Source organism: Microtus pennsylvanicus, chromosome 4 (genome assembly GCF_037038515.1).
Source record: "Microtus pennsylvanicus isolate mMicPen1 chromosome 4, mMicPen1.hap1, whole genome shotgun sequence".
In the NCBI taxonomy this organism is placed as follows: domain Eukaryota; kingdom Metazoa; phylum Chordata; class Mammalia; order Rodentia; family Cricetidae; genus Microtus; species Microtus pennsylvanicus.
In genome coordinates this window covers 133431285-133448953 of record NC_134582.1, presented here as the reverse complement: position 1 = coordinate 133448953, position 17669 = coordinate 133431285, and the positions used below count along the sequence as shown (strand labels likewise).

The 17669-nt window shown below is 39.4% G+C and overlaps 1 protein-coding gene across 2 annotated transcripts in view; it reads right to left on the bottom strand.

Moving 5' to 3' along the window:
* Malrd1 (MAM and LDL receptor class A domain containing 1) overlaps positions 1-17669 on the bottom strand; it is a 598349-nt gene that overhangs the window by 445117 nt on the left and 135563 nt on the right. For both annotated transcript variants that reach the window (XM_075971104.1, XM_075971103.1), the window contains 3 exons: positions 8303-8455; positions 7835-7940; positions 7020-7387 (listed from right to left, as the gene is read on the bottom strand). In XM_075971104.1, coding sequence (XP_075827219.1) covers positions 7020-7387; positions 7835-7940; positions 8303-8455 — 627 coding nt within the window. The remainder of the gene's footprint in view (positions 1-7019; positions 7388-7834; positions 7941-8302; positions 8456-17669) is intronic.

The following is a 17669-nucleotide window of genomic DNA, read 5'->3' as shown; positions in this document are numbered from 1 at the left end:
CTCAGGACCTCAGGCGAGCACCTTCCCTTCTGAGCCATTAGCCCAGTTCTTACATAAGGACTTTTTAAAAAGCTCCCCCAGTGATTCTAATAGAGCTGGGAGTTGTCATTCTCTAACAATTTTAAATATTTAAGGATCACTTGGTTATCATGGTAAAAAGGTAAAAAGTCTCAAATACATTCCAGTCTATCAGATAAAACCCACATATTTCCAGGTATTCAAGAGGATTCTGATGAGGGGCTCCCCAAATCTCACTCCATGAGTGTTTTCATTTCTTCTCACCACAGCTCCAAATGTCTCTCTCTACACAGCTGTGCTCAAAGTATTTCACTGGGGAATGGCAGCAGTACCATTTCTTTCTTTATAAAAAACTCTTCGACCATTCCCATATTCCCATTTACTCTAAATTGTTATATCTTTGTCCTAATTATAATGGCTTATAGTTTTTTCTCATCTGTCTTTCCGCTTCTCATATACCATCTTTTCTACATGTGCTAAATACTCGTGCCTTCTTCCATGTCTTATTTTTTCTCCTGTTGCACTATGTACAATATCGAATCTTCACTGTGTCTCATCAATTGTATTTTTCTTTTTTCTCTGATATTTTCATATTATTCTGCTTTATCGCTAGTACATACTAATTATACAAAATAATGTGTCTCATTATGACATTTTCATACAAGCATATAACATATTTTGATCTTATCCACTGTCCTCTATTACCCTTCCTTGACATCCTATGGTAGTTTGAATGGGAATTGTCCCCATAGGCTCATACATTTGAATGTTTGATTCCTCAGTTGGTGGAACTGTTTGATGAGAATTAGAAGGTGTGGCCTGTTGGAGGAAGTGTGTCATTAAGGCAGGTTTTGAGATTTCAAAAGCCCACTCATTCTGAATGAGCTCTTTTGGCATCCTGCTTGTGGATAATGATGTCAACTCTTATCTATTATTTCAATGCGGTGACTTTCTGCCTGCTCCCCTACCATCATGGTAGTAAACTCTCATGTTCTTACATGTAAGTCACTGATAAATTATTTCTTCTTTTTTTTAGTGTTTCTTTTTTTGTTTGTTTGTTTGTTTTTTAAATTTATTTATTTATTAAGGATTTCTGCCTCCTCCCCGCCACCGCCTCCCATTTCCCTCCCCCGATCAAGTCCCTCTCCCTCATCAGCTCAAAGAGCAATCAGGGTTCCCTGACCTGTGGGAAGTCCAAGGACTGCCCACCTCCTATCATACAACAAAAGTATATGCTCAACTATGTTCATAGCAGTATTGTTTGTAATAGCCAGAACCTGGAAACAACCTAAATTCTTTTTTCTATAGGATGCTTTGGTCATGGTGTCTTATCACAACAATAGAAAAGTAATTAAGACAGAAGATGGTACCAGGGAATAGGATATTGCTGTGACAGATGTGACCACGTTGGGTTTTTAGGAATGTGGAAGATTTGGGAACTTTGGACTAGGAAAGTGGCTAAACACTGTAAGCATAGATTAATGGTATACCCCAGTGAGAGCTTAGAAGACAAAATGGTGGCCCATCTCAAGAGGTGTCATGGGGAAAATATTAACAACTGTGCTAGAGATCATTCTTGTGATATTTGTAAACAATGGGTCTTGTTTTTGACCATGTCTTAAGAATCTGCCTGAGGCTAAATTTGAAGAATTTGAGACTAATTTTGTTGGCTGAGATTTCAAGACAGCCTATATTAACTCTGCCCAGTGGTTATTAATAATCATGCTTATGCAGATATATGGTAAAAAGGAGCAAGCAAGGCGAAAAGAAATTCATTTTGAGGAGAAAAGGAGCCCCAGGAAATACAATGTTAGAGCCAAGGCTTGTGCTGAAAGAGATAATGAGGCCAGATATGAAAGGGAAAAAAGGGAGTGATCCTCTCAAAACAAGCCCCATATAGCTAACCTTCCAACTCATAAAAAGGAAGGTTTATGCAACAAAGGAAATCTTATGAAAATATAATTTAGGGAGGGGTCAGGTTGAATCCCAAGCAGGCAGCCCAGTTTTGCAGCATTGGCTATGTGGTTCTGGCTGTAGAGTTACAAAATATACAGGAATAAAGGTGTTGTGGTGTTGTCTTCCTCCACATTAAGAAGAGCTACTGAGACCAGGCAGGGGAGTCGCTGAACATAGGCCTGAAGAGTAAAGATTTGAAAGTAAAGCTGTGATTGGGTTCAAGACCCCAAGATGTAAGAGGTGCCAGAGTCAGCAAATGTCTGCCCAGGAGAGCTGCAGATAAGGAGTGGAACTAGTCCAAGAGAGAGAAGTGTGTTGTAGTCAGCAAAGGTGGAATAGCAAAGTCATTTGAACCCTTTGATATCAGACCTAGAACAACATTATTTTGAGTTTGTCTTGCTTAGTCTCATTATTGCTTTGATCCATCCCTGCTTTTAGAATGGTAATGTGTATTCGCAGTCACTGTATGTTAGAGTTATGTAATTTGCTTTTTGATTTTAAAGGGAGTTAGTTACAATTAAAAGAGTGCCTTGAGTCTCAGAAGAGACTTTGGACTTTTAAATTGCATGGGGTCTGTGAAAGACTATGAGGACTTTTGAAGTTGGATTAAATTCATTGTATATTATGATGGGACCACAAGCCTAAGTGGGTCACAGTGTGCATTGTGGTGGTTTGAATGAGAATGAGAATGAGAATATAGGCTCATATATTTGAATTCTTAGTCCATATGTAATAACACTCTTTGGAAAGGATTAGGATGTATGTCCTTGTTGGAGGAGATGTGTCACTGGAGGGGTGAAAGGCAAAGAGGTTTCAAAAGACTCATGCTACCCCCCAGTGAGCTTGTTCATCCTCCTTCTTGAAGATAAGCACATAATCTCTCAGATACGCTCTGATGCCATTGCTGCCGGTCTGCTCCTTGATCTCTACCACAATGGTCATGAACTCTGATCTGAAACTGTAAACTGAAATAAACTTTTTCTTATAAAAGTATCCCTGGTCGTGATATCTTACCACAGACACTGAAAAGCTTTCCCCTGTCTCTGATTTTCTTCTTATTTTCTAATAGCCCCCATTACATGCCATTTATTCATTATTAACATTTATGTGTATGTGTGGGCCTAAGCATACATATATGCTTCCCATTCATGCAGTAGCCTAGGCAGATTAGAAAAGGTATGGGGTCCTCTGTAACTGGAGTTACAAACAGCTGCGAGTTGTCAAGTGGTGCAGGGATCTGAACCCAAGTCCTACGTAAGAGCAGTAGTTGCTCTTAATTGCTGTGCCATCTCTCTAAACGATATTATTTCCCATTAGTTTTCACACATGATCGAAAGGATGACATACTTGTCATTCTATGTCAAGTTTATCTCACTCAATAGGATGGCCTCTAGTTTCATCGTTCTTCCTCTATGTGACATGATTTTGTTCCTTTTTCTGCTTGAACAACACACCATTGGCCATGCACAGTATTTAATTTTCCATTCATTTCTTTGGAGAACATTAAGGCTGATTCTCTAAGTTGGCTCTCATGAATAAACATAGCCAGATATATAACAATGCCCATTATCTACTATCTTGGACTCCCTCAGGTGTATGCACAGGAGTAGTATAACTGAATCATGTGATAGCTCTATGTTGGGGTATGTTGACTAATCTGCATACTGGTTTCCTTAGTAACTGTACTAACTGATATTCTCATTACATTACACAAAGGGAGCTTGGGCTTTTAAGCTTCTGACATCATTCAGTCAAACTTAAAAAGAATTGACTAGGACCTCATCAATCAAATACTCTATTTTTAGGATAGCATTTGGAGCATGTTCATTTTTCAAGACACAAAGATCTTGTTGATGCCAGATACTCGCTTTGAGAAAATAATGGGATAAAAATATACATTTGGGTGAACCGGGCTGAGGAGACGTGATTTAGAGTTTACAAGTAGTTTCACATTTTAGCTCCATTTATGTGTTAATATTTAAAATATAAATGTCAGCTGTCTTTAACTATTTATTTGAGTGGCGGCTCTTGGAGCCAAAGGTGAGCAAGCACCCTAAACAATAAGTAGAAATGCAGGTAAATCAAAGCAACTGGGCAGGAACAAGTCATCTGAACGGACAGCCCCAAAGAGAAGCTCAGACCTAATGAAGGGAGTCAGTGAGCAGATGCCAGAAGGAAGACAGGCTTTCATCTGATGACTCCTCAGTTGTGACTCATCAAGCCAGCTGTGATGTGAACAGGGACACTCCAGGTACTCCCCAGGTGTCAGTCTGTGGCTGTGAAGCACAAAGGGGATGTCAAGTTTGCTGAGTTTCTGTCAGAAAACGGACACTAGAGCCAACAAGCTTTTCCACTGACTGTTGGCATATTGACTCCACATTCAATCTTCATGCCAAAAGAAACCATGGAAACTCCACCCTTCAGTGGAGGACCACATCTCCAAGCACCCTGCAGGAAACACAATTTGAATGTTGGGATATGTAATGGAGACTATATTTAATAAGGCACTGTTTCAGCAGATGCCACTGTGATCTCTCTGCATCCTTGAGTAGGCAAGAATTACATTGATACTATGATTACATTTTTATACTATGATACACCATGCTTAGTTCTACTAATATCAGAATGCTTAAGGAAAAATTTAGAGAATTCTTAAAATCTAAAAAAGACTTTACACATTTGCAAAAGACTAAATTAGATTTAAAACAAGTTATATATCATATGATTATCACTGTCAAAATTCAATGTTAACTTTATCCACTCAAATAAGAGTTGTGTAAGCTTCATGTGCTAGATGGTAATTTGAACTTTGATATAATTTATTAGCATGTATATCAAAGATCATATGCACATACAGCTTTCCATTGTAGCTTATATGGAAATTACTATCTTAATGTTTAATATGGGGCACTGAACATTCGGTGGTTTCACTTTGGTTTCTAATGAGTTTGCTAATTTATGAAACACATAAGGTTAAAATTTGTAAACTATGTTGAGACAAGATTGGGATCAAAGAATTATGGAAACATTTTTGTTTCAGACATGTGTAAACAAAATAAGACGGTTAATGGCTAACTCATTTTCTGATGCAAGCACTTGATCTGTGGGAGCCAGGTCCAGCAAACTGGGAGTCAGACCATCATAAGATACCACACAATTTTTCCTGAGCCTTGGCACTTCACTATCTATTCCTGAATAAGCAGACAAACAAAGAACCCCGCGCAGGTACTTCCTCTTCCTCTGACTCAGCTCTCAACTCAGCAGTTCTCCAATCCTCCCTAACAAATCTCCTAAACCTGTTCTCGAACCCACTAGATACAGCATGCCTTCACTGGCATTTACGTATGTCAAACGTCAGTGCTTTCACTACCCTAAATATCTTTGAAATAAAGAATCCTTCTATAGTGTGGATCACAAAGATCACCTTGGGCCTCTGGTGTGGGAAATCCTTCTGTATACATGTTGCTTTTATTGGTTAATGAACAAAGCTGCTTTCAGTACCAAGTGGATATTAACCTTCATCAGGTGATGAAAGGAGACAGAGACAGAGACCCACATTGGAGCACCAGACTGAAATCCCAAGGTCCAAATCAGGAGCAAAAGGAGACGGAGCACGAGCAAGGAACTCAGGACCGCGAGGGGTGCACCCACACACTGAGACAATGGGGATGTTCTATCGGGAACTCACCAAGGCCAGCTGGCCTGGGTCTGAAAAAGCATGGGATAAAACCGGACTTGCTGAACATAGCGGACAATGAGGAATACTGAGAACTCAAGAACAATGGCAATGGGTTTCTGATCCTACTGCACGCACTGGCTTTGTGGGAGCCTAGGCAGTTTGGATGCTCAACTTACTAGACCTGGAAAGAGGTGGGTGGTCCTTGGACTTCCCACGGGGCAGGGAATCCTGATTGCTCTTTGGGCTGATGAGGGAGGGGGAGGGAAATGGGAAGCGGTGGCGGGGAGGAGGCAGAAATCTTTAATTAATAAATAAATAAAAATGAAAAAAAGCTGCTTTCAGCCAATGGCATAACAGAATATAGCCAAGCTGGAAGATATATATATGAGAGAGAGAGAGAGTAGGAGTCAGGGAGATGCCATGTAGCCACCAGAGGAGAAAGATGCTAGAACCCTGCCAACAGGCACAAGCCTTGTGGCAAAATATAAAATAATAGAAATGGGTTAATTTAAGATGTAAGAACTAGCTAGAAATACACTTAAGCTATTGGCCAAACAGTATACAATTAATATAGTTACAGTGTGATTATTTAGAGTCTGGGCGGAGAGGAAATGAAAGAGCAGCCTCTCCTAACAGGCCTCCTTCTTATCCCTTCTCTGATTCATGCTCTCTTAACACACTCCCTGTTTCACCTGTCTCTTACTTCATGGCTTTTGGACATAAGCTTTGCTTGCTATGTTTCACATCTTAGCTAAATCATCACCTGCAGAAATTCTAACTTTACTATTCTGTAAAGTCACACTGTATCTTCCTCCACAGTTCCAGTTAGAATCACCATTATACATTTCATTAATACATACTTGATCATCTGTCTCTTAAGTCAGACTGTGAACCACATGGAGGCAGGAATTCAATACTAATTTTTACCAGTGTATCCCTGGGAGCTAGTTAGTAATCCTACTGAAGAATGGCAAGGGGCTGCTAAGATAGTTCCAGGAAAGCTACTGTGCCTGACAACTTGGGTTTGATCACAGCACCCACATGGTTGAAGGAGAGAATTGTTGCATGGAAGTTGTGTTCAAGCCTTCATTCATATGCTATGTCATGCATAATCATTCACATACACAAAATAGAAACATAAAAATAAACTAATAAAATATTTAATAATAAGGGAAAAGTTGGCATGTTTTGTTAATCTGACTATACAGTACACCAACTTTTCAATTATATTTGAGTCATTGGCTAGTTGTTTAAACTGTAGTTTAAACCAATTAATTAATAATTAAGACCAATTATTCCAAACTACATGAGAGGAAAAACAGTACCCTCCCCTCTGGGGACAAACAATAAACCCCAAATAACTTACCACAGTCAATCTCATCTGTGCGATCTCCACAGTCATCCACCAGGTCACAGAGCTGATGTCTTCCCACGCAAGCCTTTGTCTGTCCACACCAGAAGTGATCTGGCTCATCACAGCTCTCGACAGGAGGAGGAAGAGCACAACCTTCAAAATGAATATCATCGATAGCAGAGACCCCACTATAAACCGACAGACTGACTTTCTTTAGTGACAGGTAGAAGGGCTCAGTGAGGCGTCCGAGCTGGACAGTTGCCTCTGACCATTGGTTTCCTTGGTTATATAGCACTCTCCAAAGGGCTGTGGCATCCTTGGAATTTTCTAGATGTAGTCGCAACTCAGCTGCTCCCACTGACAGTCCATAGTTATAAAACCTGAAAGAAAATCAACATAAGAATTGAAAATGTTATAGGAGAGACTAGACAGTTGAACACCTTTGAAGCTTCACTGACATCAATTACTAATTAATTCTGATAACGGACACATTTCTTCCCTACAGTAACTGTAGCTGCCCACTTACAAGAATTTATTTGTTGACATTCACACTCTAGGGCTCCTACTTACAACCCTGGAACCTCTTGCAAAAACACAGGGAGACTCCTAATTAAATTCAAATCCAACGATAGAAGGGAAGCACTCCTTTCATCTTGAAAAATAAAATAACCAATGCTGATAATATATTCTGAAATCAAATTATTTTAATTTAATGCAGTAGTCACCATAAAGTGTGACCATGGGTAAAGCTTGAATAGCTAGAAAGTGCAGAGATAGGCCCGCAGTCATCATTCCTCTAGGACAGTTTACCATCATATAATAGTTACCAGAACGACAGTGTGCACCCAGGCCCTGTCTGGCTGAACGTTGGGCTCTGAAGTTTGGCAGTTTGAAACAAGTTGCTGCTGTTCTTCAAAATGAACATGAAATGCCCTGTAGAGATATAAAACCAAAGCATTAAGTTTGCCTACTGGATTGGGTGAAGCAATGAAAGTTCTTCTGTCTCTTAATGCTATGCCAAGTAAGTTTCATGTCCAATTAAAATTAAAATTATACAACAATAAAAAGTCAACATGGATAGCAAAATTTGCCTTTGTACATCCATCCACAATTAAATTATGGCACTAGCCAATTAATAATTTCAGTTTATGCAGGCACAAATGTATCCATTCCAGTCATATCATCCATAAAGAAATCACTTATTACAGATGGCACAATGGGTTGTCAGTGTCATCCCACATGCTGGATACAACCAGCAGTCTATAGAAGAGTTCAAAGCATCTCTAGAATTTTACCTTGAGCTGTGCCATGAGTGTGATCTCCAGGTGGGGCTTGCTGCTCAAAATCAGCAGAGAGACCGCTTTGGGAGCTCCATGTCCAGTCAAAATCGTCACCGCCACTGACTTCAAACCACCCACAGCTATTTGCTTCAAAGTCACAATCAGCAACTGAAGAAAACAAATGAGACTTTCTTAAACAGCATCCACCTAGTCCCCTGCTTTGGGAAGGTAGCTGTCAAGTGGTTATGCCCTCAGTGTGCTCCTTTAGGTACAAAGAGTCACATAAAAAAAAAAAAAACTTTCCTGGTCTGAAAACAGGGCATGCTTTGCACATTAGAAACAGAGAAGTCAGTTTTTCAGAAATTCGTTTTCCCCAAGCATTCTTTCTGAGACACAGCATTACTCAGCCACATTGCTTGAATAACTGCTAGCATTTGTAACTTTACTCTAATAATGTGTCATTTCCTGTCCTTCAGCACCAATGGGGCATTTGTTTCTACAGAACATTTTATATTAAACTGTTTACAACAGTCAGTGATCAGACATTGACACTGTAGATGCCCCAGATCTACTTCCTTTACCTCTTTCCTGACTTCACAGTGGTTGATCTTTCAAACATCGCTAAGTTTGTCACCTGATTTGTATAGAATAGAGGATGTTTTTTTCCCAGGAAATATGTTCAGTTATGTTTCACAAAGCCTTCTAGAAAAGAAGAAGGGAAGGGGTTTGAGAAGAAATAGAAGCTATGAGCCACAAGAGTGCAGTCCTAGAGCCAACAGTTCCTACAGACCTGCACAAGAGACTCTGGGCTGCACACACTGTACAGTTCCACAACAGCCCTATGCTACAGAGAGTGATTCATTCTGAGTATGTAATTTCACCAAGGCCACATTCTGGTTAAGTTGTAGAGTGGGGTTAGATATTACATGAAATACATTTTACATGACAGTTGAAAAAAGAAAAAAAAAGAAAAACCATGCTTATTACATTGGGAAAAGATAAGTCAAAAGTGTAATCAGAATTGGTAAAGGAAAATGTGCAGCAAGTAAAAAGAATTCCCGTTTGTGATCCTTCACCACCTCAAAGATTTGAAGAGTTCCAAAACATGTAGATGGCATGTTAATCCCTGTGAAGAAGCAAAGGCTTTGATTCCCGCTTCAAACAAACTTTAGAAAAGGATCTAAGAATTCTTGCTACAGAGATGCAGAAGGGAACACATTGTGATGTTCCCATATAATGTGTACCTCGTACAGCTACCTGGAGAGGAAACCCGACTTTCTGATAATAAGGAACATGATGCTGCAGACATGGTGAGTACTCCAATGACAGCAGGGCTGGAAGCACACTGAGATGACTCGGGAAAAGGAATTAGCTTTCCAGGAACATAAGCAGGTTATTCTCCATAGTCAAGAGTTGGAAATCAGGCAGGGAAAGCAAACACTTCATGTCCTTGGCTCCTGTGTGGAATCCCAAACAGTTGCTCTCACAGAAGTTGAGAGTAGAAGATGGCTACCAGAAATGGGAGAGAAGGAAGGGGTGGGTGAAAGTTTGCTATTGTTTAGGTGGCCATGGGTGGGATGGGGCAAGAAGCCTTGATGAGCTATTGCATAGTGTGTTGCTCAAGCAGCATGATACTGTGCTCTACATTACAAACAAGATTAAAGAGGGTTTTGAATATGTTTACCATAAGATATGAATATATTAAGGAGAGAGACATGATTTCTATTATTTTAATACCATTCTCTGTATATATGTATTAAAACACTGAATGGTACCATATAAATATATACAAATTTTATGTATCAATGAGAGATTATTTTAAAAGAAAGCAATTTTATGGCTGAAAGATACTTAAGGAAATATTCAACATCCTTAGTCACCAGAGAAATGCAAATAAAAACAACTCTGAGATTCCATCATACACCTGTAAAAATGGCATAAATCAAAAACGCTGATGCCAATTTATCCTAGAGAGGTTGTGGGGAAAAGAGAACACTTCTGCATTGCTGGTAGGACTGCAAGCTGGTACAACCCCTTTGGATGTCAGTGTGGCAATTTCTCAGAAAATTAGAAAACAACCTTCCTCAAGACCCAGTAATACCACTTTTGGGTATATATCCTAAGGATGCTCAAACGTGCCACAAGGACATGTGCTCAACTATGTTCATAGCAGCTTTGTTTGTCATAGCCAAAACCTGGAAACAACCTAAATGTCCCTTGATTGAAGAATGGATAAGAAAAATGTAGCACATTTACACAAAGGAGTACTACACAGCAGAAAAAAATAACAGCCGCTTGAATTTTGCAGGAAAGTGGATGGAGCTAGAAAACATTATTTTGAGTGAGGTAACCCAAACACAGAAAGACAATTATCACATGTACTCATTCATAGGTGGTTTTTAAACATAAAGCAAAGAAAGCCAGCCTAAAAACCACAATCCCAGAGAACTTGGACAACAATGCTAAAAGAGACTTACATAGATCTAATCTACATGGGAAGTAGAAAGTAGAAAAAGACAAGATCTCCTGAGTAAATTGGGAGCATGGGGACCTTGGGGAGGATTGAAGGGTGGAGGAGGGGAACAAAGAAAAATGTAGAACTCAATAAATATCAATAAAAAGTGTATAAAAAAGAAAGCAATTTTAATAGAAAAATGCTATTAAAACTCAAATGCGATTTTCTACTTTTCCTTGTTCCCAAGTTCTTATGCACATTTAAAAAGCTTAATTACTTATAAAAATAATAGTGAAATTAGTCTCCAAGCTAACTATTAATTGCAGATATACTTTACTGGAATAGTCATGGACAATTATGCATGCCGTAACCATTTCTGACTGAGAAACTCAATACGCTGGGTACATATGAATAATTGTGGTTCAAAGTTTTGTCACTGCTTCTGGAGCATTATTAACTTCCTCAGTTATATCCACTGAAAGCAATGCATGCAAAACAATGCCGCAGTCACCACTTGCTTAGAGCACATGTACAGGATACTACTCTAGGGCCGGTTCCACTTTTAACAGAAAGCCCAGGGACACAGAATTCCTGGAACTTATGCTTATCTTTTCTATGACTATGGGTTGAGAAGCTAATGATTCTACAGTGGCTTTTAATTATTGTTAGAAAAATTACCTAAGTGTTCTTTATTAATTATGTTAATTATAATTACACTTGTTACCTCCGGGGAGAGGTGTTAGGAGATACTTGGTGGACTGACAAATAGGTTCAACACTGTCAGGTTTGTAGCCATTTGCTGCCAAACTGGTATGGAACTTAAGAGCACTTTTGACTAAATATCCAGTCTTGGACCCTGTCTTATTTTGGATTTACTATCTAGAACTTCTTTGGTGGTTTCAATGATCCCATTTGGGTTTAATGAAAGGAATAAGCACAAAATATAAAAAAGAGAATTCTGAACTAATAATTTGGGCATCACACAAAGCTTAAGAAAAAAATCTTTGTATGAAATATGCCCAAATGTATAATGAGGTTTAAACACAAATTCTTTCATCTTAGCCTTATAGGCAAATGCCCATGTTGAGTTTAAAAGATATTAGGCAGAGTTTGTAAAGAATGGTTTTTAAAAGTTAGAATCTGGACTGGAGAGATAGATCAGGGGTTAAGAGCACTTGCTCCTCTTCCCGGGGACACTGGGCTGATTCCTAGCACACACATGGTGGCTCACAACTGTCCATTAATCCAATTTCAGGGGATCTAATGCTATCTTCTGGCATCCCTGGTACCAGGCAAACATATGATGCACAAACATTACTGCAAGAAAGGCATCCATATATGTAAAAAAATGAAACAAAAGAAATTTAAAATAAAAGTTGGGATCTAATACACATTCAAAGATCAGCAATGTAGATCACAGGTATCAGAGCCAACAGACATTAATTCTTTGTTGAAAACATCTTGAAACACCTTTATTTAATCTCCAAGAAATACCACAGAACTATTACTGTGCTTAAAAAATGTTTTATGACATTTAGTTGTGTGAGTGATAAAATTGCACATGCTACCTGCATGCAACAATCAGAAGACAACTTGCAAGAGTCCATTCTCGCTCTTTTGGCAAAAGATGTCAATGAACACAGAGACCTACAACTGGGCATTATGTGGAGAATAAGAGCCTTTGAAGTGTTTAAGCCTACATGGGACGTTTATGTCACATACCTGTCCCATAACGCTCCAGGTTCTTCAGGGAAGAGGAAATAAAAAAAATTGTAAGAGCCAGAAATGGCAGGTACTTACAAAGAAACGGTGTCTTCTGGACACCACAGGGCAGATGCTCATATGAACTCCCCGTGATTGTGACAGCATGCACAATGCCTGTGCACACTCTAGTCAAACAAAACCCTAGCATGGAGTGAGGAAGGTGGTCGCCACTAGCTGAAGGACTATTTGGGATTTGATATCTTCTGGAACAGGGAGAATCGGTTTTGTTTAATAGTGGGACTCCTTGTATATTGGCACCACTCCAGAGCAAGCCCCATACCCAAGAGCAATTGGGTAACAGAAACTGGACTCAATAATTTTCAAAAAATAAAGAGTGTTCAAAAAGTTGAGTGGGTAGGGTGACTTGAGTAGATCTGGAAGGAATTGGGGGAAAAGGAGATGGTAAATATGAGAAGTATATATTAAATTCTCAAATAATTAAAATAATATTTAAAATAACAGGTTTTTTTCCAGCACTGGGGAGAGGGACAAAGGGATCCAGTAGCACCAAGTGCAGACATAAGGGAAACCTTTTAGATATAGGCACTTAGAATTTTCCATGATAAGTGCTAATTGGCCAGGTCTTTCTAGAAGTCAATTTAGTCCTAGCTATTAATATCATAAATCTTATTTTGTTTCTTTTTTTAAATATTTTTTTAAAATTTATTTATTAAAGATTTCTCTGTCTCTTCCCCGCTACTGCCTCCCATATCCCCCCCTCCCCCAATCAACTCCCCCTCTCTCATCAGCCTGAAGAGCAATCAGGGTTCCCTGCCCTGCGGGAAGTCCAAGGACCACCTACCTCCTTCCAGGTCTAGTAAGGTGAACATCCAAACAGCCTAGGCTCCCACAAAGCCAGATTTAAACAATTATAACATGCCAGGTTGTGAACTACATGAACATAGATAAGTATAAATCTAAAAGATTGATTCTATGCTTAAGAATTTTTTTTCTAAAGGCTGGATAGATGGTTCAGCAAGTAAAGTTCCTGTCATGTAAAGTGCCTGAGTTTGATCCTTGATACTTACATCAAAATTTGGGAATGGTTAAGATCTTCTGAGCAAGCTTGAAGGTGGGGGTAGAAAGGAGGGGGATGGGAGATGGGAACATGAGAGATTCCCAAGTTGGGGGAAGGACAGAGAGGGAGAACAACAAAAGAGATAACTTGATAGAGGAAGCCATTATGGGATTAGGGAGAAATATGGCACTAGGGAAATTCCCAAGAATCCACAAAGATGACTCCAGCTAAGACTCCTAACTGGCCTTCCCCTGCAATCAGATTAGTGACTACCCTAATTGTCATCATAGAACCTACATCTAGAACTGATGAAAGCAGATACAATGATTCACAGTCAAACTGCAGTCTGAGCTCCTGGAGTTCAGCTGAAGAGAGGGAGGAGGAATTATATAAGCAAGGGGGTCCAAGACCATGAGTGGGAAAACCACAGAGACTGCAAACTCAAGCAAGTGGGAGCGCAAAGCCTCTGGGTGAACAGTTTGGGTACCTGCATACGACATAGGCCCTCTGAATGTGGGTGACAGCTATGTGACTAGATCTTTTGGCAGGGCCCCTGGTAGTGGGACCAGGACTTATACTGGGTGAATGAATTGGCCTTTTGGAGCCTGTTCCCTATAGCGGGATAACTTGCTCAGCCTTGATACAAAGGGGGGTGGAGCTTGGTCCTGCCTCAGCTTGGTGTGCCAGACTTTGTTGACTTCCCAACAGAGGCCTTACCCCCTCTGAGGAATGGATGGGGGTGGGATGGGAGCAGGAGGGAGTTGAAGAAAGAGAGGGAGGAGGAACTGGGGTTGGTATGTAAAATGAAACAAAAAAAAACATTTGAACGAATTTGCGAGTGGAAGGAAGTATTTGAAACCTCAGTGCTAGGAGTAGGATGGGACAGACATGCAAAGTGGGTAGGTCCTGTATAATGCACTGCTCAGTCAGAGCAGGTAAAACAGTAGGTGGAGCTAGAGTGGGAGCAAACGAGAGAGAGAGAGAGAGAGAGAGAGAGAGAGAGAGAGAGAGAGAGAGAGAGACAGAGAGAGAGACAGAGAGAGAGAGACAGAGAGAGAGAGACAGAGAGAGAGACAGAGACAGAGAGAGAGGCAGAGAGACAGAGAGAGACAGAGAGAGAGGGAGGGAGGGAGGGAGGGAGGGAGGGAGGGAGAGAGAGAGAGAGCGAGAGAGAGAGAGAGAGAGAGAGAGAGAACCTTTCACAAAAATATAAGTGGAGAATAGCCCAGAAAGACAGCTGACAATGATCTCTGACCTGCATACACATATGTATATACCCACAAGGATATACCTCACTCACACTGTCACACTCAGACACTGTCTCAAACACATGCACTGTCACACACGCACTATCTCACACACTCACTGTCACACACTGTCTCACACACTCACTGTCACACACTGTCTCACACACTCACTGTCACACACTGTCTCACACATTCACTGTCACACACTGTCTCACACACTCATTGTCACAGAGACTATCTCACACACATGCACTACAACACATGCTCTGTCTTACACACGCACTGTCTCTCACACGCACTGTCTCTCACACGCAGTCTTACACACGCACTGTCTCACACACACTGTCTCACACACACAGTCTTACACACGCACTGTCTCTCACACACATACTGTCACATACACACTGTCCTACACACATACTGTTTTACACACTCTCACACACGCACTGCCTCACAATGCTCTGTCACACACACACAGTCTCTCACCCACACTATCTCATACTCACACACACACAGTCTCTCACCCACACTATCTCACACACGTACTGTCTCACACACACACACACACTGTCTCACACAAACATTGTCTCACACATGCACTGTGTCTCACACACACACACACACACTGCTCCCCACTGTCTCACACATAGTAACACACACACTGTTACACACACAGTCACACACACATTTTGTCATATAAACACATGTACACACACATTAATACACATATGCACACATGCACACAAAGTCACACGCTAGATCTCTAGCTCTTTTGAGCTTCCTGAAAGGTGAATGAAGGATGAAGTTGAGTATCCAGTGTGGTGGATTATGTTCATTGAGGTCAGGCTTTGATTATTTTAATTTTGAGTGCAGTAGTACTGTATCCCCTATTTTGAGTGTATTCTCTACTTTTGTAATTATTTCATTTCAGCTTTTTATCATGCCTTTAAGTGATCATATGCTTGAAGTTAAGATAAAGTTGAAATAATAGAGCTCTGAACTTCATCAATAGTTAATATTTATTAACTATTTAAAATACAATATAAAACAGGGAGAAAAGATTTGGAAATGAACTATGTAATAAAAAAGAAGTCTGTGTAAATGAATAAAAGGAATTAACCAATCTAAAGTAAAGTCAATGTATAAACAACCAAACAGCATTTGATCTTCAAGATTACTGTATTTTAAACAATAATGGTTTGTTATATTATCATACATATATTTTAAAATCCATAAATTCATGTTTATTTATCAGTGAAAATAAATTTAAAACACAAATTCTCCTATTAAAAACTTACAACTATAAAATGGTTTTAAAAGAATCCTGTGATGTATCTAACAGAGACTGTGTTAATAGAATGTTAATAGAATATTCTTCATGTATCTTTTATGCTTTGGCATCCATATATGATGGGATCCAATCATTGACTACCCTTTGTCCAAACTGTACTTTCAGGAGAATTAAATATCAAACAGCCTCACTCTGCATAGGGCAAGTGACTATTCTACATAATAAGGGCAAAGTTTTTATAAAACTCACTAATAATCAGGTTGGTTTGCAGTCAATTTGTAAATGATGTTGGCCACACAGCATGGGATTCCCAATTGCTATGCAAATCTACTTTAAATGCACATCCTCCTGCAGTTCTGTGTTCCCTACTTAAAGGGGCAAGGAAGACCAGCTCAGACATAAAACTAAATTGAGTATCATAGTCATAAATGAAAAGGTCATCTGTGTCAGCTAAGAATTCCCCTCTTCCACCATATCCAAAGGAATTATAGCAACACCAAGTTGTTAGTTAACAGAGAGGGAAAAATTCCAGAACTGTCACAGTTATTGACTTATTAACCATATGATATATATTCATATTCTATCAATTAGGAATCTAGAATTTATAAGCAAGTAAGTAATTATGGCAAAATAACAAGTACTATGTGTTCATTTATTCCTTCAATCATTCATTATCCATTCACTTAAAAAACCTGATAGAGAACATGTTAAGTATCTGTAAAAATGTAAGGAGTAAGACCACAACTGTAAATATAAAAGGGGAAAATAATAATGGGCTGGAGGGATGGCTCAGTGGTTAAGAGCACTTGTTGCTCTTCAAAAGGACCTAGTTCTATTCCAAGCACCACATGGTGGCTCACAGCCATCTATAATTCTGGTTCCAGGGAATAAGGCACTCTATCTGGCCTGTGTTGGCACTAAGTATGTACATGTACACAGACATTCATTAAGGGAGAATACCCATAAAGTTAAAAGACAAAAAAAGTAGCAGGAAAAAATTACCTGTTACACAGAGGGACTAGGGAAGGTAGCATTAGCAGAAATAAAAAATATTTGATGATAAACAGATGGATAATGATAGATAAATAGATGATAGATAGATAGATAGATAGATAGATAGATAGATAGATAGATAGATAGATAGATAGATAGATAGAATGGACGGACAAACAGACAGATAGATAGATGGATGATACTAATTGATAGTGATAGGCAGATGAGAGATCATCACCACAATAATGAAGCGTCTAATACGTGTGTCTAGAAGTGCTGCAGTTGTGAAGAACACAGTAAAGAATGCTTTTAGAGAAAAATGGGAGGGAAGGAAAGCACCTGGAGTAGTTGGTGAGGAAGCAAGCCTACAGCTGTGCACTGAACACTCACACAAGGGGAACAGCAAGAGCCTCGAGAGCAGAGCTAGAACTTAGAGAAAATAAATGCCACTATTTTATAAATAGTAAAGGAATAGGAAGAGAGGAGGAAAGCAAGGAAGAAAAAAATTATAAATGATGAAATTAGATATCTATAATTTTCAATGAGATGAGAAACAAGTGAGATGCTTAAGTGTGTGAGCAACAAAATCTACATAAAACAATATATTTTATTTT